Source organism: Furipterus horrens, unplaced genomic scaffold (assembly GCF_987537825.1).
Source record: "Furipterus horrens unplaced genomic scaffold, mFurHor1.1.pri manual_scaffold_1, whole genome shotgun sequence".
NCBI lineage: Eukaryota > Metazoa > Chordata > Mammalia > Chiroptera > Furipteridae > Furipterus > Furipterus horrens.
In genome coordinates, this window is record NW_028327171.1 from 140,128,458 (window position 1) to 140,150,983 (window position 22,526).

The window sequence follows — 22,526 nt, forward strand, 5'->3', positions numbered from 1 at the left end:
GCTGCCCGCTGTAGCCAGTTGAGGTGCCCTTGCGCGTAAGCCCCTGCACGCTCTGACGGCCCGAGAGTTTGCCCCGCGGTTGGAGCCCACTGCTGCCGGGCCGCGGTGGTTCCCCGTTCGTGCCAAGGTGTCTCTGTCCGCGCGGGCGGCCCAAGCGCTTTCCCCGGGATTGGCTCCTTCTTTCGGTGGGGCGCGGCAGTTCCCCGTTCGCGCCGAGGTGACCCTGCCCGCGCGGACGGCCCGAGCGCTTTCCCCGGGATTGGCTCCTTCTTTCGCTGGGGCGCGGCAGTTCCCCGTTCGCGCCGAGGTGACCCTGCCCGCGCGGACGGCCCGAGCGCTTTCCCCGGGATTGGCTCCTTCTTTCGCTGGGGCGCGGCAGTTCCCCGTTCGAGCCGAGGTGACCCTGCCCGCGCGGACGGCCCGAGCGCTTTCCCCGGGATTGGCTCCTTCTTTCGCTGGGCCGCGGCGGTTCCCCGTTTGCGCCAAGGTGACCCTGCCCGCACAGGCGGCCAGAGAGCTCCCACTGACCCCGGGCTGAGGTGCTTTCACGCTCGCACGCTGCCCCGTGCCCTCAGTCCCGCTGAGCCGAGCTCCGGGAGTTGGTCTCTCGCCTCTTAGGGCAGGGCCAGGGACACTTGCGCTCAGTGGAATCGAGCGTCCGTGGGTCGCCGCCTCTCGCTGTTCCCGTGCTGCAGCCGCCCGCCTTCCCTCACCCGTCTGGGCGGGCACAAACAGAGCCTGCGCTAGTGGTCTGCTTTCCGGCCTGGGGCCCTACGCCCACGGGAGCTGTCTGGGGGTGTCTGTGCACAGTCCTCTGCGTGTTCAGTGGGCCCTCCCTGTGCCCGTTGGGGCACTGATCTTATGTCCGTTGGGGAATGTCCGAGGGACGCCTGGACTCACGGCCCCGCGCACCTGGGCCAGTGAATGAGAGCACTTCCCTATGTGCGCCCCCGCGACCCAATGGTAGGGTTGAGGAGTGGATTAGCGCGCCCCTGCGCCTGGGCTCCTCCAGAACGGCCTACCCCACCCAAACTTTCCTCCCGTCTCCACCATCCACTAGAGAAAAATATAAAGGAGAATTATGTTCTCACTTGCCCGGTAGCACGCTGTCTCCTGTCCTTCAGCGCCAATGCCACTTGGTCGAGTCCCGTCTCTGCCAGCGGGCTCTTATCTTTTCTTAAGGCTACAGGCAGCACCTTTTCCATTATTCTGTAAGGTCAACTGACCAAAGTTCAAATGTATAGTATAAGCATGTGCCCGTAGGCAAAATGCAGCTATGTTCATTTGTTACTCACTTTCCTTTCTAGGTTTAGAGTCCTACCTCCAAAAAAATATATTCTCTTCTCACTTTCCACTATCTTTTCAGCCTTTTTGTTCTTTTAAGGTAATAAAAAAAAATTATCCAGCATTTTTCATTGTTTTTAGTTGGAGTGTTAATCCAGATAATATAGTTTCTCATTACAATTTACCTCACTTTCATTTAAATATGCATTTGGTTAATCGAGTTTGTGCTATTTATATAAGCCTTGGTAGGAAAAGGCTTCATAAGAATATGTATTGAATTTCTACAATGAACAGCTTGCTCGTTAAGGCTACATATAAGGCATAGAGACATAATCAGGAATAATCAAGATACAGTCTTCACTTTATAACATTTCTGCCAAAAAATAGGGTGAGATGAAATAAGAAACACAGAACAGTTTTTTGTTTGTTTGTCTGCTTGTTTGTTTGCTTATTTGTTTGTTTTAATAGAGATTTAAAGGAGGGAGAGCTCACATCTGTGAAGATTTGAATTGGGCCTTATAGGATCATTTTAATTTCAATATGAGATTTGTAGACAGGGAATTCCAGTGGAGTAAAAAACATCAAGAATGGCATGGAACCAAGAATGGACAAGGTCAGTGTGCTAAGAGAGAAATAAGTTTATTTTCAGTTTTGTTGGAAAATAAGATAAAAGAAAGGGATTGAGAAGAGTGCCAAGGGCTGAGATTTGCTGCCAGTGTTGAATCTTTAATTAGGTATGTTCATTCCCGGACATCTTCACCATAGGATAATCTATCATAGCTATTCTTTTAACAAATACATATCAAACAGCAGTATGACTCAGGTGTTATATATCTTAAAAGAACAAGGTCTATCATGGGGAAAAGTCAAGAGAGGAAGCTGATTCATCGAGGATCAAGGCTTCGTATCATTTAGATCATGAGCAAAACTGTTGCCTGAAAAGCACCTATAGTATTATTTGTTTCATATGGTGCTAAAGAAGTGCTAAAAAAAAAAAAAAAACAAAAGGAGTCAATTTGGTTTATCCTCTAAGGCCTTTACTCATACACCTTGCATTTTTCAGATACATGTACCTACTTTAGCTTCACTGACCTATTTCCAAAGCTCCAGCACTTCTGTTGCAGTTAGCCTCCTAGCTACCTGCTGTGCTTTTTGATTTCAGATCTTCCGTTTTATACAGAGTAGACATATAGTCATAAATATGGCCAAAAAAATGTACTTCTAATTTAAAAGAAAACATTGATTGATTGCCTACTGGAGAAGAAACTGTAATTTAGAGCACTCATTCATTAATCTATTATATGAATAATTAATAACTTAACTGGTGTCAGATGTCACACAATGTGTTTTTAAACCCTAGAGATATCCAGATGAATAACATGATTTCTGCTCTCAAGGTGCTTATAGTCTGGTACAGGAGACAGAACCACATGTAAAAGCTTGTTATAGAAAAACATGACTAAAGTGATGAAAATATAAGAAAACATACTAGGGAACCATGTATTTAGCTACAGGTAGTCCTTTTAAGTAAAAGACTCTTGTTTTACATAATTTTCAGCCTATGTATCTCTGCATTTGTTCATTCTGCAAATATCACTGAGAGTCTTAGATATTAAGCCACTATGCTAGGTGTTTTGAAAGATACAAAAAATGGATCAAGTTTTTCCCTTGAGAGTCTAGAAGTAAATAGAATACATGTTCATAAATCAAGTAACTTTATGAAAAAATGGACATTGACAGTTGCTCCAAAATGCAATGACCAGAGACATGGGTTTGTTTTGTTGTAACTCGGAGAGGGAGGGTTTGCTTCCAACTGGAAAGGATTCTACATACATGCAGAGAGGAAGTGATATTTGTGCATGTTTTTGAAGGATGAGTAGGATTTTAAAGTAGAAATAAAGGGTAAGCAATGATAAAATATTAGAAATCAATTCCCGTACTTATTTGTATATTTTACAGCTATGTGTAGATCTCCTGCCTTTCCCCACGCACTATGATGCTAGTCATTGCTCTTGAAATCTAGGGTGAAGTCCAGACAATTTTGTGTTTCTTCTGTAAGTTGCATGGGTGCACTACCAGTAAGGAATTGCCTCAAAATAAGTTGAGGAACAACACTGTGAAACAGCAAGCAATCCACTTTGGTTAGAAAGTCACTGTGGAACCAACTTATGAAAGACCTTGAGCAGGACTGTGAGAAGGGATGATTCCATTCCATTGGCAGTAGATGGCCCTTTGTAATCAATACTAAATATCCTCAAATTAACAGGGATTCAGAGTTTTCAGACAGGTTTGGGGAATTGAGATATATTTCTTTCTAGTTTTCATAACAAGATAAGACTTGTTAAATTATCTGGGAGACAAATTCTAAAAAAAATCTATGGAAGTAGATGAGAACAATAAGACCTATACTCTTAGTGGAAAAAGAAAGGCAAAACAGCTAACAGCTAAGTTTGTCATCATTATGGCCCAATGCCTATAGTAAATCACAGGGCATCGTCTCACTGAGAAAAGATTTTGATGGTCTCATAGGCCTTTGACCTTTTAACAGTATGGTCATTTCTAAAGAAGTCCTAGTACAAAGAAAGCAAGCAGGGCAATTTACCTAAAACTAAAAATATACTATCCCAAGAACATAGGTGTTTCAGCTCATTAGGGAGCACCAGTAGCAAACCTGGAAGTGTTTTCATGTGAGCTGTGTTCAGTGTTGCACCCAACTAAAATAAACACACTGTGCAAAGTCCATTTCTGGTTTAAGAAATATCTCTTGTCTCCACATCCACCAAAAATCAAACCAAACGCACCTTATTCTCACCCATCAATGGTTTCTGTTATATTTATTAGAGTGCTCTCAGAAAACTTAGTGTCACTTTTAACATAAATTCAAAAGCATTAAAATTGTATGGTTCTGAAGTCAGTATGTTCAATATGGAGCCAATATGTTAATTTTCTATGTAAATTATTTGCTACTTTTATTTTTATTTTTACTTTACATTGTACTAATACTTTTAGTCAGAGACAAACACTGGCAAATTTTACTTCAAATGATAGAAAATTGTTTTCAAGGCATCTAATAAATTATTACATTTTTTGAATTTTTTATTTAACTCATTCAGCCACACCTTGAAAGCAGAATAAATAAATAAATAAAGAGTAATAAAAGCTCTCATTAAAATAATTTGTTTACTTTTTTAGTATTATTTCTTTCCAATGCAAATAATGAACACAAACATTAATTAAATAATGCGATATACTTAATGCTCACTCACTGTGGTATGACTTTAATAACAAAATGGATTTATTTATGGGAGTAAAAAGATGTGATTTAGCAAAAAAGATGAAAATAGTTTCAATCAGAAAGCTATTCATGAATTATTGAGTATTCTGTGTAAAATGAATATGGAATGATTTTATCTTTGTAAAATGAATGTTGAGCCTTTATTCAGATCCCTACTCAAAAAGATCATTTAAAAAATGAAAGGGCAAACAATAGACCTACCAACCTTAGCCTAATTAAGGCATTTTAAATCTCTCTTTATATTTTAATGTTCATACTGATAATGCTCTGGCAAAGTCAGCATGGTTGCCACTGGGCAGTTTATTAATATAGTCAGAGATTGCACTATTGTCAGTCTCACCATACATTTAAAAATTAGAGAAAAAAGAACAGTTGAAAATCGGGAAGATGATAGGTGGAGATGGGAAACCAGGAAAAGGAAAGGGAAATAGAATTCTAGTATTTTTATTAACATAAACTTAGTAAGAAAAAAATGAAATCAAATGATCAATATTACTATAAATGAAGCCATGTTCTCTGTTTTTAATTTTCTCAAGATTTGGCCATTAACCACAATAAATTTTGTATCTTACATAATTTTTAATAACCACAAAAATCTATGAAATTGATAGGATGCTTTATAAATGGATAATAGCTTATTGTCCAATAAACCTTACCTTAGGCTCTCTCAGAAAACTATTTTAATTATGAAGCTTGACTCTCTGTGGTTTATCATTTACGTCAATGCAGTGCATCTGATTTAGAGCTTGCCTTTCTCTAAGATAAAATAGACTTTTATTCCACTGTGCACTTCTTAATTTACTGAATATATGTATCTAGTCTTTCTTAAAAATTCACTACTAAATTGAAATGTGCTAGGAAGCAATATACCTTATTAGGTAGAAATAGGGGTTTCTGTCAGACCACTAGGGTTAGGAATCACAGGTTCACATTTTATTTGTTGCTGTAATCCTTGGAGATCTTGAATGCAGTATGGGGTTCATAAGAATAGCTACATTATATAGCTATTGTGAAATTATCTGAGAAAATTGATGTAACATGCCTTGCACATGTCAAATATAATAAATCTGAATTATATTTATTATTATTGTTATTAGTACAACATAAAGCAATAGAATATAGTGGTTAATATGGCATGCTCTGGAACCAGGTAGAATTGGGGATTCAAATAGCCAAATTCCCATTTCATAGCAGTATATTTAAAATCTCTTAGTGTTTTTCTTTTTTTTAAACAATAATATAAAGATTTGTCAGGTAAGAGAATGCTACCTGCTGTCCAAATACAATCCAAAAAATTTGCAGAACTTCATTTCCTACCCCTACCACAGTCCAAAACTGATACTCCTAGTCAGGTCTCAGCTACATGGTGCTTCTCCCATCTTTGGGTTCTGCCACCTGATAGTGATAGTGTCAGATGAGGGAAAGCTAAAGAGAACATGAAAAGGCCTGCATGCTCTTTAAATTTGTGAGTCCCAAAGTGTGCCACACTGTTCTTACTCACATCCCAGTGATGAGAATGAGTAACATGGCCATGCTGATGTGAAGCGGGTTAGAAAAATAAGGAGTCTCTGTTTGGGGGCTGCTTTTTAACGATAGCTCTAGACTCCTGAAGAGGGTGTGCAGCATTTGGTGGAGAGCATCCATCTTGGCCGCAAAGAATATAACAGTTGTCTCAGCCCCGTTTTCCTAGAAAACAAAGCCTGAATGCACACTTTATCTGGGAGGCATGAATCCAGGACACAGAGAGTGAAGTAAGGTAGGAAATGACAGGAACTAGTAGCGGAGGTGTGTTATTCTGTTGGCCAGTGCTCTACTGTAAGTCTGCGGGACAGATAGCACCACTGAGCAGAGGTGGAGGAAGAAGAAAGAATTTATCTGCCATGTTTCTTCCTATCTCCTGCTTCCTTTTGGTTAAAGTTTACCATCCAGTCTTCACTGCCCTCATTGTATGCACCCTGGGTACACCCTTGGGTGGCTACTCAGCAAGTCAGATCTTCCACTCTGTATAGAGGCGTTTCATCCAAATCTGGAAGTGGTGGGGAGCCAAAAGCCAGTCTGCGCTCTGGCAGCCAGGAGGGAGGGCCTAACATTCCAAGAAAGAGACTGACTGGTCACCCTCAGGAAGTGGGACAATATGGGTTCAATCAGGGCTGTTCAACCAAAGGGAGAGCAGAGGTGGACTGGATGGAGTCAGGCCTAAGGAGGGACTCTGTGAGGGACAACTGAGCTATCAAAAATATGCCCAGGTAACTCATCTTTCAGAATTAAATAAGTATTTATGCAATATAAATGTAAGACAGTATCAGCAGTGGGATAAATAGAAGCTATTATATTTATTATAGCAAGATTTTGATTCAGCAATACATAAATGTAATAAGTGTTTATTTCTTGAAAAGGAGAGAATACTTTCTCCTTAAAACAATCAGACAAACAAAACACCCAAACACATAACATTCTAGTGCCCAAAATCACTAACAAAGATTTGTTTTTCTGAAAATCTGGTTTGATTTGGTCTTGTTATGTACTGAGAAATTTTACTGTAGAAACAATTTAAGTTATTATTAACATCATTTATATTCATATATATAGAACCCATATCTTACAATCAAAGTATCCTCTTCTGTCTTGACAGTGGATATACTTTAGACGTTAATAAGATCAGGTGTCCTTCAGCACTCTTTCCTAAATTATTTTTCCCAAATAAGAATTTATAAGTGAGTTTTATCCTCCTCCATGAATGATTTTCCAGAATCAAAACTGGTTATGTGCTAAAACTTAATTTCTCTAAATAGATTTTATCTTTCATGTTTCAGACTGATAAAGACAGTCTGAGTCTATATTCTAGAATAGCAATTAATCCTAAATAAAAAATGGTAGCTAATATCCTGTTTCATAAAATTTGAGCCTTTTCTTTTTTTTTTAACCACATCTAGTAATAATGTTTTGAGAATTAGTGGCCCAGTGATTTGTTGCCCACATACATACCCAATCTCCATCATGAAAAGTACCATCAGGTAAAAGAGTATCTGGCTTTTTGTATTTTCTTAATACACATTAAAAGGTCCCAAATATCTCATAAAAAAATTGGAAACTTAATCCCAAACATTTAATCTAAGTCAGAGAAAAATATATAATAAGGAGAATACCCTGCCAGCTTTATTGGGAAATGATAAAGATGGTCTAAGAGAATAATAAAAATCAGAAGTGGACAAGATCCAGGATCAATTTTTAATGACTTCACATTGTTCCAACAAAGATGCTTTTATGTTTTATTGTCCAGAAGCAGTAACTTTTAAATAATTCTATTTAAATATTTTAAAATAAGTCATTTATATTTTAAGTTTACACCAGAAGAGATATGATATGTACACTCTTAGGTTTAAACTCATATTTAGTGAATTTTTAAAAAGATATTTTTATAATGATGTACAATAAAATCAATTGGCATCATGAAGTTCATTAGCAGACTTTTTCTTGTGTTTTGTATTTTATAGCCATAGAATCAGAAATATGTTTTCTATTAAAGGATTCTTTAATTTCAGGCTCCTTGAATAAATTTTGATTATCTTCCAAACAAATTCTATAACTTCTCTGAATAGCTTATTCCAATGTTTGGTAATACTTAAATACTAAAAATGTTCCATTATAATAAAGTGTCATTTCTAAAGTTGTTCTTCCAGCCTGGTTCTTTCTACTTCAGCTTTATAAAAATGAACTACTGATTTGGATCATGTTTTAATGTGGTACTTTATCTTTTTATTTTAATTTTTCCTTTTGAAACCATTATATTTATTTGCTTGAAGTTTATTCAAGTCAATCTAGTTTTTTATGGAATAATTCTGAATTCACCTCAAATCTCTATTATTAGCTTTGATAGTTCCATATAATATCAGTTCCTATCAAAGGTCAATACAAATTGGAATACTGTGCCTTTACTCCCTATGTATCTTTAATTTTATAAGGTATCACTCTGGGATGTATTATTTAGTTTTACTTATTAATACCTTAGAATCAATCGGAAAAATTTCCATTGTAATCTCCATGCAGTTCATAAATTCATTCATCAGTTAACAAATATATATTGAGTGCTTATCTTGGGCCATTTTGCTAGATTTGGGGAAAATAAAGAAATATAAGATAAACCCAGCTTGTTCCCTGATTGTGTAGTTGGAGGAAAGAAACATACACACACACAAATAGTTGTAATGTGTATGTAACAAAAATAATTGTAACAAAGTGTGTTTCAGAGTAGGGAAAATGTGGGAAGGAGTGAGGAACTGTGCTTACAGAGGTACAGGAGAGCGTCATGGAGATTACTTTGGAGTCACATTATGACATGAGCAGGAGTAGGGCAAATGGCAAGCAAGCAGGGAAGATCAAAGAGAGACAAATGTGTTGCAAATATAAAATTGTGCATGCATACTCATATCTCCAGTGTATAAAGTAGTGAAAACATGTTGCAGTTTGGAAACTGCCATAAATTCAGCATAACTGCTGTGTCGAAAAACAGGGAAATGAATAGAATGGAGAAGAAGGTTCAGGGGATCATGAAAAGGTGCTTGCATACCCTATCAAAGGACTTATATATTATTCTGTAGACAATAATTTTTCCAAAAAAAAGTAAGTTTTAGAAAGAAAAAAAAACTGGTCTCAGAGAGAACAGCAAGAAGAATTCAGACAGAAAAAAAGAGTTCAAGTAAGATTGTAGTCATGGGATAATGAGATGGAGACAGTTCTGGAATTTCAGCTGTGTACTTCTGGTTGTGAGTGCTGAGAGAAAGGGGATGGCCAAGGAACTGATGAAGGTGAAACAGATAAAGGGATAATTAACCAAGACAAAGAATAGAGAAAAGGGGAAAAGTTTGATAAGAAGACAATGATTTCACTGAGGTGTCCTTGCTACATCCTAATGGTACAACATAGTGCTCAAATATGTAATTTATGAGGTGATCCCCCTGACAATTCTGGTACCCATATTGCACCACACATGGTTATTACAATGTTATTGACTACATTCCCCATGCTGTACTGTACATCCCCGTGAGAGTTTTGTAGTTACGAAACTTGTACTCTTTTTGTATTTTTTTGTATTCAATTTGTACTCTTAATCCTTTTACTTTTTCCACCCAGCTCTTCAACCCTCCCCTCCTATTTGGCTACCCTCAGGTTGTTCTCTTTATCTGTGTGTCTGCTTCTGTTTTATTGGTTTATTTTGTTCTTTAGCGTCCACATGTAAGTGAAATCACATGGTATTTGTCTTTCCCTGTCTGACTTATTTCACTTCCCATAAGTCCATCTATACTCCAGGTCCATCCATGCTGTTGCAAATGGTAAGGTAGTGATTTTGCATTGGCTGAGCTGGTACTGGACAAGGAGGAATCTTTTCTTTCTCTTGCTGAGGTAGTGAAGTATCACTTTAAAGATGCAAGATAACTCTCTTCTTGTTGAGATCAATTGTGTACAATGAGGACACATGTGCGAGTTCTTTCTTCTTGCCTCCTGACTGCACTTTAAATACATTTCTGTTTATTCATTTTCATAGTACTTATTTAGAAAACACAGTTCTGCCACTTAAAAGGGAACTGAGCGTCAGAGGAACCACTGAGAAGTCAACATACATCAGTAATGGATCAGACAGAGGCAAGTTTAAAACCCAGAGGAACTGTGTAAACTATGAGGAATAATGAAGGGCTAGAACAGTAAACCAAGGGTGACCAACTCTTACATGGCAAGAGGAAAAGAAGTCAGTGAGGGGAATAAAAGAGAAGGAGAAGTATAAAGGGGGAAGGAAGAATTTGGAGAGAGAATGTCTGACAGCTGAGGGACAGAGGGTTTTAAGAAGAGGTAAGGGGAAGCAGAACCTAATAGTAGAGAATTCAAGTACAATGTTGAGGGAAGAGGAGGCATCAGGTTGTTTTTACTGACCTTAGTGTTTAAGATGTTTTAGATTAGCCAAGGGAAGGAATAAAAGACTAGTGGATTGAGAAAAGAACAGAACATGGGAAAAGAATGAAACATGAGCAGAGAATGTGAGTGCCAAAAACTGAAGAATCCTTGCAAGTAGAAAGGAAATAAACAAATGAAATAAAGAAAAGTGAGATGATGCTTTCTTCTATTTTTTTTTAAACTGATACTTGCTTTCTTCTATTTTTCTTCAATTGAGGAGACTTGAGTATGGTTATAGGCTAAAGCAGTGATTTTAAAGTGGTGTGAAAATAATTTTTAAAACATGCAATACCTGACTTTTGAGTCAGAAATACAGACCTCTTTTCTCTTAGATTTTCAGATTTAAAAAAAAAAAATGACAACAGCTACTACAATAATAGCTGTTCCATGTGAATAAATCAAAATTATGCTCATTTATTTTGTCAGATTGGCAAAAAAAATGTATTTTTGGGTGTGCCACACAGTTCTAGTAATTAGTTTATGTGTGCCCTGAAATGAGAAAAGTTGAAATCACTGGACTAAAGGATATAATCTATTTAGAGTAGGACATTGAGAATATAGGAGAATATAACTCAGAAAATGAGGAATGAGATGGGATGGAATTAGGAGCTGGAAAGAAAAAGCCTTGGGCAGAAGAAGGAACAATGCCTCCTATGAAGCAAATCAGGACATGTCTGTGAATTGCTTATGCACATGTATGGCACTGACAGGCCAGGTAACTTCAATGCTCCTAGGTGCCACTATCATCCCAGGCATGGAAGTTCATTAGATAGGTGGGTCAGAGCCATGGCTCCAAGTCCAGAATTCTGGGACCCAAGAGGAAAAATGGGAAATGGTGACAGAAAAAAAAGAAATAGAAAATGTGAATTTTTGTCTTTGGATCTAAAAAGAGCATAAAGTGACTTAGTCGGAGAAAGGGTAGGTATACAGGAGAGGCCATGAATGTGTTGTGATTAAAAAGTTGTGAATCAGAGTCAGATCAAAGTGAGTACAGTATTCCCTCACTTATCGTGGGTATTACATTCTAAATGAAAAGAAACTTTAAAGATGGTTAGCTGCACTGCATTATAGTCTACCACTGAGCATTGTGATTCTCTTTGAATCGCAATTTTTCTCCCTAAGATTACCCTCCTTGTCATTAAAGGGACTGAATTAAGTCCATTTTTAATTTATCCTGTTCATTTGCATAAACACAAGAGCAGAAAATGATCACTTATGATCTTTAGTTCCACTTTGCTGGAACTTACGCAAGGACCATTTAGGGTGACCTTCAGTCTGCCCTTCAAGGCGCAGAAGCAGAACCACATGCCTAACATTCAGCCTTGCCTGTAAACACCTGTCTTTTCCAAGTCCTTCTGGTTTTCCATTGTGCCTTAAGGTCCCATCTAGCCATCTTTCAGGAAAACAACCTTCATTCCTTCCCTGGAAAGATTGCCATGGACTGCACATCCAACCAAGGTACCAGGCCTTTATCTCGTGGACTTTTATTACCTTTGAAAGTCAATCCCAGTTCCTCAGAACATTTGGTAACAACCAAAGCGCCCAAGCATGTCTCCTTTAGTCATGACATTCCAGTCAAAGTCTTAGTTAAAAAACAAACAAACAAACAAAAAAAAAAAAACCTCTATTAACAACTGGTCTTAATAGTTTTATGCAAAGAAACTTAGGTCATTACTTACTTCTTTAGAATGCCAAACTCTGGAGGGATCAGATAGGGAGAAAAATATACAGTGTGAGGGAAAAATCATTGTTCTTCTAATATTCACTGAACTTGCATTTCTATTCTTTATATTTTCATTTTTCCCCCCACTAAATTTTTTTTGTTTGTTTTTCCATTACAGTTGTCACACTTTTTTCCCCCTCTTGCTTCCCTGCACCCTGCTCCCCCTTCTCCCACATTCAGTCCCCACCCAGTTGTCCATGTCCATGGGTCATTTATACATGTTCTTTGACTAGACCCTTTCCCTTCTTACCACTTCTCTCCCTCCCACCTCCCCCTTTGTTACTGTTAGTTTATTCCTTGTTTACATACCTCTGGTTCAATTTTGCTCATTTGTTTGTGTTGTTCATTAGTTTCCTATAATAGGTGATAACATAAGGTATTTTTCTTTTGTTGCCTGGTTTATTTCACTAAGCATAATTCTCTCTAGTTCCAACCATGTTGTTGCAAATGGTAGAAGTTCCTTCTTTCTTTCAGTACTTATTCATTGTCATTTTCCCCCTTTGTACTGGTGTTCCTCTCTGTCTCTCTCTGTTTCTTCATCTTCTTAAAGCAGACCCTTTTGCATCTCTTGCAATGCTGGTTTGGTGAAGACGTATTCTTTTAGCCTTCTTTTGTCTTGGAAACTCCTTATTTCACCTTCCATTTTGAATGAGAGCCTTGCTGGGTAGAGTATTCTTAGTCATAGGTCTTTGTTTTTCATTACTCAGAATATTTTTTGCCATTCCCTTCTGGCTTGTAGTGTTTCTGCTGAGAAATCTGATGATAGCCTTATTGGAGCTCCCTTGTATATTATTATTATTGTTTCTCTCTTGCTGCTTTTAGGATCCTCTCTTTGTCTTTGAATGTTGCCACTTTAATTATGATGTGTCTTGAAGTGGGTCTGTTGGGGTTCATCTTTATTGGGACCCTCTGTGCTTCCTGGACTTTCGTGACTCTTTCTCTCCTCATGTTAGGGAAGTTTTCTGTCATTAGTTTTTCAAAGAGGTTTTCTATTCCTTGCTCTTCTTCTTCTCCTTCTGGAATTCCTATGATACGGATATTATTACGTTTCATGTTGTCCTGCAGCTGTCTTAGAGCCTCTTCAGTCTTGTTCAGTCTTTTTTCACTTTGTTGCACTGTCTGGGAGTTTTTGTCTACATTGTCCTCCAGCTCGCTGATCCGATCTTCTGCTTCCTCTAGTCTGCTTTTAATTCCTTCTACTGTGTTCTTCAATTCAGAGATCGTATTCTTCATTTCCTCTTGGCTCTTATTGATAGCTTCCATGTCCTTTTTCATGCTGGTGTAATTCTCAGTAAGTTCCTTGTAGTTTTTCTGGAGATTTTTGTAGTTTCCGCTGAGCTCATTAAGCTTCTCCATAATCTATGCTTTCAATTCCATATCTGATAGTTTGCTCTCCTCTATTTCATTTAGCACTCTTTCTGGGGATTCTACCTTTCTTTTCTATCAGGGCTTGTTTCTCTGTCTCCCCATTTTTGTGACTCCTATTGTTTGTTGGTGCTTCTTAGAATGATCTGCACTTCCTGGGTCTGCCCCTGGTGGCATCAGATCTTGTACCAGTCTGGGCCTAGGCAGCCTGTTGGAGACTTCCAGGGATCTACTGCCTTTGTCTGTCTTCTTTGGTTGTTAATCTATTCAATCTGTGATTAGCCGTCAGGTTTAAGGACCATGGGTCTGGCAGCTTAATTCCTGTAGGCAGGGCTTTTGTTTCCCTCAGGCTGATGCCACTTGGATGGGGGGCGGGGGGAATGGTCTGACTGCAGTGTGGGGATGAGTCAGCACTGGGACCTGGTCGGCAGCTTCCCCAGTTCTCCCCTCAAAGCCACCGCACCAAACTCTCCCCAAGTGTCTCCAGTCCTCTCTGCCTTCCCTCTGCTTGAGTCCAGGGTAAATGGGGGTAAAATATTTTTGTATGTGATCTGCTTGAGAGCTGTTTTTCTCCAGCTGTTTCTCTCTGGCTAGCAAGAAACCCTGTGGCTTTTCACTTTTCACAGCTGGATACTATTTTACTTTCCATTCTGTTGCTGTAGGCTGGGAAGCCCAGCTGGGGGTTTAGACCCTGCCCTTCTCAGGGGGAACCCCTGGCTGCTGAGCTGTTTCTCAGTCCCTTCAGCTTCCACCCATGTGAGCCCAGCCAGCCCTTCTGCGTCTCAGCACTCCCTACCAGTCACATTGTGATGTAGCGGCCTTTTCTGTTTCTCCGTGGTTATAAGACTTTTCTCCAGCTAGTGTTCGTTTGGTTATTCCAGATGATTTCTCCAAAATTAAGTTGTAGATCCAGACTAGTTCTGGGAGGAAGTTAGTGTAGCTTCCACTTACTCCTCCGCCATCTTGTTTCTCCGATATTACGTTCTAGACCCCAACCCCGCGATAGGTGAAAATCCACGAAGTAAGAACCTTACATTTATTTTGGTATTTATATATATTTTAAGGTTTCATAAACCCTTCCCTCACACTTATAAATTGTTCCCAGTCCCTTATCAACTTTTCTCACTCCCTTATTAACCTTTTCCACACTTTTATAAACACTACTTATGTTCTTAAACATATTCTACACTCTTAAACCTATGTAACTTTAACAACATATGTATACAGTACCGCAAAATCCCGCAATATAGCAAAAAATCCATGATAAATAATTAAATATAATATTTTTAAAGATCCCGCAATACAGTGAGGCTGCAATAAGTGAACCGCAATATAGAGAGGGACTACTGTACATAGCCCAGACAGTGATTTTGTGAACTTATGCAAGGCACTTAATCACTCTCTGTTTAAAATTTTTTCACATGTAAGCTTAAGGCAATAGTAATAACGCTTTTAGATGGCCAGACCTATGGAAATTTATTGTTTATTTTTGTTCATTTTGATCACACAGAATAACATGAAAGTGGGAAGATATGTGAATGTCCTAGCACTGGGGCTATGACCGCTGTGAATTAGGAGTAAACCATCTGATGGACCAAAGGGAAAAGGGTAAAGCTTTGGGAGAAAGATTACTGAGAAAGTGACTAGGAACACATAAAAAGTTTGTCAAGTTTCATGACATTAGACTTGACAATGGTTTCATGAATATGTTTAATGTTCTTATTGTCATAAAAAAGTTTTTCTAAGCAAAGTCAGAAGCCCATTAGAAGAAAGTGGTCATTGTTTGTAATTTTATTACAGAGTAGTCAGAAGTTATTTATCCAGAATTAGGGAACACAAGGACAATTGTAAAAGGAGAAAAAGTGGGTGAGAATGGAATGGGTATTTGCAGGAGAAAAACAGAGAGACAGACAGAGAGAGAGGCTTGAAGTGACAGCTCAGTGGGGGACACAAGCCTGGACGTGACAGGAAGTGAAATCAGGAAAAGCTTAAGAGACTCGGAGAATGCACAAAGGTCTGCTGATTTCAATAACATCAAAGGAAATGTAATAGAATGGGAGTAAGGGAAATCTAGGAGATGAGATTTGTTAGATGAGAAGCTGATTGAAGATTGCTCAAGTGGACAGCCAGTGAAGCAGTGAGCTCATGAAGAATACAATAGGACAAAGTCATAGAGGAGCACCAGGAGGGAGCTGAGCGTGATAGAGTTTGGACTGAGATAAACCTAAGCTAGATGCCAAAGCATGGGATTTAGTGTGTGAGGCTGAGGCTAGATGGTGACAACAATGGGAAAACTTAGATTGCTTTTCACCCATAGGTCTTCTTTAGCTCCACATATATAAGAGAGAAGGTATAGAAAAATTACAGTCTGAGGCTAGTGTAGAACTCTTTTTTAAAAGTATACTTTATCGATTATGCTGTTATAATTATTCCAATTTTTTTTCCTTTGTCCACCTTTGCCCAGTACCCCTTTCCCTTCAGCAATCACCCACCCCTTAGTTCATGTCCATGGGTCATGTCTGTTAAGTTCTTTGGCTTCACCCTTTCTTATACTATTCTTAACATCCCCCTGGCTATCTTTTTTCTACCAATTATGCTCCTTGATCTCTGCACCATTTCCCCTCTTCTCCCTCTTCCGCCTCCTAGCTGATAACCCTCCAAATGATCTCAATACCTATGAATCTGTTCCTGTTCTGGTTGTTAGCTTAGTTTTTGTATTTTGTTTATATTTTTTAGATTCAGTTGTTGATAGTTGTGAGTTTGTTGTCATTTTAATGTTCATAGTTTTGATCCTCTTTTTCTTAAATTAGTCTCTTTAACATATCATATATTAAGGGCTTGGTGATGATGAACTCCTTTAGCTTTACCTTGTCTGGGAGGCACTTTATTTGCCCTTCTATTCTAAATGATAGCTTTGCTGGGTAGAGTAATCTTGGTTGTAGGTACTTGCTTTTCATCACTTTGAATACTTCTTGCCAGTCCCTTCTTGCCTACAAAGTTTCTTTTGAGAAATCAGCTGATAGCCTTATGGGAACTCCTTTGTAACTAATTTTCTGCTTTTCTCTGCTGCTTTTAATATTCTCTCTTTTTAACTTTAGCCTTTGACATTTTAATTATGATGTGTCTTGGCGTGGTCCTCTTTGGGTCTAGCTTGTTAGGGACTCTCTGTGCTTCCTGGACTTAAATGTCTATCTCCTTTGCAAAATTAGGGAAGTTTTCTTTCATTATTTTTTAAATAAGTTTTCAATTTCTTGCTCTTCCTCTTCTCCTTCTGGCACTCCTCCTATGATTCAGACGTTGGAACGTTTAAAGTTGTGCCCAAGTTTCCTAGGCCTCTCCTTGTTTTTTTTTTTGTTTTTTGTTTTGTTCATTTGTTTTTTTCATTTCTTGTTTCTTCTTTCTGTTCTGGGTGAATGTTTATTTCTTCCTTTTGTTCCAAAGTTTTGAACCCCAGCTTCTTTCCTATCACTGTTGTTTCCCTGTACATTATATTTTTCCTTATTTCACTTTGTATAATCTTCACTTCTTCCTTTATTTTGTGGCCATACTCAATCATTTCTCTGGGCATCCTGGTCATCAGTGTTTTGAACTTGCATCTGATAGGTTGGCTGTCTGCATTTTGTTTAGTTCTTTTTCTGGAATTTTTTTGTTCTTTTATTTGAGCCATATTTCTTTGCCTTCTCAATTTGGCAGCCTCCCTGTGTTTCTGTGTATTGGGTAGAGCTGCTTTGATCCCATGTCTTGGTAGTGTGGTCTAATGTAATAGGTGTCCTACAGGGTCCAGTGACACAGCCTCCCCTATTATTCAAGCTGGGTACTTGAGGTGCACATTTTAAGTGAGCTGAGTACACTCTCCTCTTGTAGTTGAGCCTTGATTGCGGCTGGCAGATCAATGGGAAGGATTTACCGAGGCCAGTCAGCTGTGACCACTGACCACCAACTTTCATCTTCTGTGAAGGATCAGTTGTGCAGTGGCAGGGTAGAGGTGCTCCTGTGTGGTCTGTGGCTGTCCACTGGGTATCCTGGCCCTGGGGTTTCCCAGGTGGTACATGACAAAGTCAGCCCCCACATGTGTTCTTCCTGCACCATCCTGCATGAGCTATAAAGCACCTGAGATGGCTACTACTAGTGCTGGGCTTTGAGAGTCCCAGGAGAAGCTAAGCTGTGACTCTAAGCTGGCTGCTGGTAATGCCTGGCCTGGAGCTCACTGAGGCCAGCTGTTGCTTGTTTGATAGGATTTAGAAAGTTGTGAAGCATGCACCAAGACCAGCCATTCATATGGAAAAGTAGCTTGGGTGGGCCCATAAATTGGGTGGGGTGGACTCTCTGGAGATCTCCAAGGTGTGTCATACATTGTTAACCATGTTGATAGAGTCCAGATATGATGCCAGTTTGCTGGTTCTGTGGGCAGAGAATTTAGAAAAGACAATGGCCTGTGCTTGCCTTGGTGCCAGACACTTCAGTTTCTTCCTGTATACCACTGGTGCTTTTCAAGCTGTTACCCTGGTGCTGGAGCTCAGAAGGAGTGAGTCTGAGTAAGTGAGTCTGTGTGGGTTCTTTAAGAGAAACTGCTTGGTGCTCCAGCAGTTTCTTCCATTGACTCAATCGTTGCTGTTTTTTTTTTTTTTTTTTTTTTAGCCTGAAGTTGTGGTAACTTATCTTCCTGGCACTAGAACCCTGGGTTGGGGGGCCTAGTGTGGGGCTGGGACTCCTCATTCTTAAATATCCCTCCCAAATTTTTATCCACCACCCATGGGTGAGGAACCAGCTCATTCCACATCTGTGCCCCTCCTACCCATCTCGATGGATGTGGTTTATTTAATTCCATAGTTGTCAGACTTTAATTCAACTCTATTTCTGATGATTCTAGCTGATGATTGCTCTATATTTTAGTTGTAATTTTTATGTGATGTGTGAACAGGCAAGCTGTGTCTACCTATGTTGCCAGTTTGACCAGATATTAGTATGAAATTCTTAAAGGAAGAGTCAGTATCTTTATCTCTGGAGTCCCAGTGCCTGGCACAGTGGCTAGTACATTAACACACAAAACATATGCAATAAATGTTTATTGAATGATTATGCAAAATCCTAGATTTAATCCATATGAGTTCATTAAACTGTTTACACTTTTCTGAATCACAAAGCAAAGAATGTTTAACCATTAAACCAAATACAAATCTTAATTTTTGTAAAATTGGGACTTTTAAGATGCCCAAACCTTCCTTCCAAAGCACAAAAGCTAGTTGCATTTTGGTATTTTTCCTTCATTCATGAATTCAGCAAATATTAATTGAACAACTATGTGCCAGACACTATTCCATACATTGGGGAAATAGTGGAGGAAAAGGCAAACAAGGCCTCAGTTCACAGAACTTAATTCTAATGGGAGAAAAACAGACAGCATATAAAAATACATATGTGAATTTTAGCTAGCAAGAGAGCTGTAGTGAAATTAAGACAAATAGTGAGATAGAGAGTAATCAGGAGTGCTGAAGTGCCACTATTCTATATAGGAGAGTCAGAGAAGACCTCTGACAAGGTGGCAATTAGTTGGGATCTGAGGAATAAGAATCAGCCATGTAGGCATTGGGAGGTATCCCAGGTAAACAAGTGGCGTGAAGCCCAATGTGAAGATCATGTTTAACAGAAAAGAAGAGAAACAACATCAATATATCCGTATTGGAGTATAGTATAAAAGTTATATCTTTTCCCAGAATATTACATGCTTTTAACATGAGTATGATTATGGTATCGATTCAGTTTGCAAGGACTGCATAGTGGTTAGGAATAGAGTTTGGAGTGACACTGCTCATATTTCAATCCTGGCCCCTCCTTTTCTACCTGTCTTACTTGAGAAAGTTTACCTAACCATTCTGGCATACTTTCTTACCTGTAACATGGTAATAATAATAGTACCTGCCTCATACAGTTGTTAAAATAATTAAATGAATTGATAGTCATGCTGCTTGACACATAGAAAAATTCTTCTTATACGAGATAATTCCATCTTTGTTTTCCTTGACTGAATTTTATGGGAAAGATCTACTCTTTTGTTGCATAGTCTTAATTCTTTTTGTTGGTTCTGAGTATTGCATAATTTAACTAACTGTAGAAGAAGAAGGTTGTTTTGTAATTTCTTTTATGTCATACATCACTCAACAATGGTTATTTTCATGGTTTGATATTTCACACAATAGTGACCACCTGAGTGGCAGAGTATGGATGAACCCATTAAAATATTTCACTGACTGAAGCATCTTTAAGAGGCATGCTCAGCTTGATTGGTTTCTCATAGGATTACTATCAAATAACAAAAGAAAGACATGCTATCAGTTTCTGTCCTGCCAGCTGAATTTATTCTGAAGGAAAGTTATGCTTGGCTTGTACAGTGTATCCAAAACAAAATTTTTTTTTATTGAGTTGCCAAAATACTCTCACAATCTAGTATTGAAAAAACCCAGATATCTGGCTGCTTCTGAAAAATAGTCTAGTTCTATTAAACTGATAGAATTGGTCACAGTGACTAAAAAGCAACAATTGTGCAGATTTCTTTTAACATTTTTCCTATTCTTTGATAGTTTCATGCTTTAACCTAAAGTCTATACTGTTAAAAACATTTTCTAAAAATACTATCAGACAGGACTAGATTTTTATTTTATGAAAAATAGTTTGAGAAAAGTACTGAGTTTATAAAGGAATCTAGAGTAGCTCAGAACATACGGAAATAGTGGAGTCTTTCAAATGTGACAAAACTTTCTTTAAAAATAATAAAGAAATTTTCCAAATTAGTAAGCTTCTGTTTAATATTTGGAGTTCTGCAAATTTAAAGTTATATAAATATGATTCACTCGAACCAAATGAAAATATGAAGAGGCAAGTATAGATGATATTCTCATTAATTATTATGAATTAAAGAAATAAAAACAGCTTTTAAGTAACACAGACACCATACTGTGTAAAAGGAAGCATATGTTAAAATCCACTTGGTCTAAGTTAAATTTATTAAATACAAATAAACATATATTTATGTGTATGGTATTAAAAGTCTGAAAAGTGAATTTCTAAGATACATAGTTGCCACTTAATAAATATTAATTAACTTTGCTACTTTTTCAGTTTTATTGAGATATAATTGACAAATACCTTTGTATAAGTTTAAGTTGTATAATGTGATGACTTAATATATATACAGGGTGAGGCAAAAGTAGTTTTACAGTTCTGAGTACATGAAACAGCTTGTTCTTGTATTGTTATTTCAATTATTGTGTCCATATGAACTATTGTAAACCTACTCTTGTTACACCCTGTATATATTATAAAATTATTGCCACGTTAAAGTTAGTAAACACTTCCATCACCTCTCATGGCTACCTGTGTGTGTGTGTCATGTGAATAATTAGTATCGACCCTCTTAGCAACTTTCAAATATACACTGCAGTGTCAACTATTGTCATTATGCTGTACATTTGATCCCCAGAACTTATTTATCTTATAGTTAAAAGTTTGAATTTTTTGACCAACAGCTCCCCATTTCCCCAACCCATGATAACCACTCTCTGTTTCTATGAGTTCAAACTTTTTAGATTTCACATATTTAATATAAGTGAGATGATGGAGAATTTGTCTCTTCCTGTCTGACTTCACTCAACATAATTCCCTTAAGGTTCATTCATGTTGTCACATATGGCAAGATTTCCTTCTTTTCTTATGGCTGAAAAAATTTTCCAGAGTTTGTGTGTATCACATTTTCCTTATTCATCCATTGACAGACATTTAGGTTTTTTCCATGTCTTGCTATTGTAAATAATGCTGCAAAGGATGTGAGGGTTCATATATCTCCTTGGAATTAAAAGAAGGTAAGAAAAGAAAATAAAGAAAAAGAAAAGAAAAGAAAGGAAAAGGAAAGGAAGGAGGAAAGAAAGAAAGAAAGAAAGAAAGAAAGAAAGAAAGAAAGAGAAAAGTTTTATGTCATAAATATATATAGCTGCTAACTCAATAACATTTATTTTTTTCTGATTACATCACCAGTGTTATGTATTTTTTATTTTTACTTCATTTTTTTTTTTTAAATAGAAAGCTGGGAACAAACCAGAAAGTGTGGATTTATGTGGAGCATGTATTGAGTGGGCAAAGGAAAAATCAAGCAGAAAGAATGTCTTTCAGGTAAGAGTATTACATATATCAGTTTATTCCTATTCCTCCTAAATCTGAGTCCTCTCAGGTAATCAAAATAAGACTATCTTGTGGTGTTTTCATGTGCATTTTCATTTGTGACTGGTTATGCAAAGGTCATTGTGAAAAACTGACTTCTCTTATTGAATTTTGGTTTGCTTTGTTGTTTTTTCCCTCATGACTGGCTGCTATATAAACACAAAATATATGTTGTGTGTTAATTAAACCTACACCCAAAAGTCATTGAATTTTGCAATGTACTTGCTAGTTCTTTGGGGTTCAAACCTAGAATGCTTGACTAAAATAGGTTTTATATAGATCTTTCAGACATACATGAAGTAACATTCACTAATTACACTCAACTATTTGCTTTCATTGCCATTTCTGCCACCTAGTCATGAATTATACTTACCAGTGTGATTTAGGGTACTATAGAGAGTTGAACAGCTATAAAAATTGGACCTTTTCATATAGCATAATTTACATTTTTTTTTAAAAATAACTATAATAATTTCGATCATGTTTCATTGAATGGAAAGAACCAGATGAAACTTTTGAAAAAAAAAGTAAGTGGGAAAACTTAATATTTAACCTTTGATGTTACTAAAACCCCTTTGGCAATTAATAATTTTAGCTTATGGAGGTTTTTCTTTTTCTATATTTATATGAGATTTAATTCACTTTTATATTCCAAAGTGACCAATAACTTCAAAATTATATTTTATAATTTATATCACTTAG

At 37.7% G+C, this 22,526-nt stretch overlaps 1 protein-coding gene across 1 annotated transcript in view; it reads left to right on the top strand.

The window, feature by feature from the left end:
• ARHGAP15 (Rho GTPase activating protein 15) overlaps positions 1-22,526 on the top strand; it is a 643,467-nt gene that overhangs the window by 110,462 nt on the left and 510,479 nt on the right. Inside the window, exon 6 of the mRNA XM_090267320.1 lies at positions 21,687-21,776. Within this exon, the coding sequence (XP_090123446.1) occupies positions 21,687-21,776 (90 nt within the window). The remainder of the gene's footprint in view (positions 1-21,686; positions 21,777-22,526) is intronic.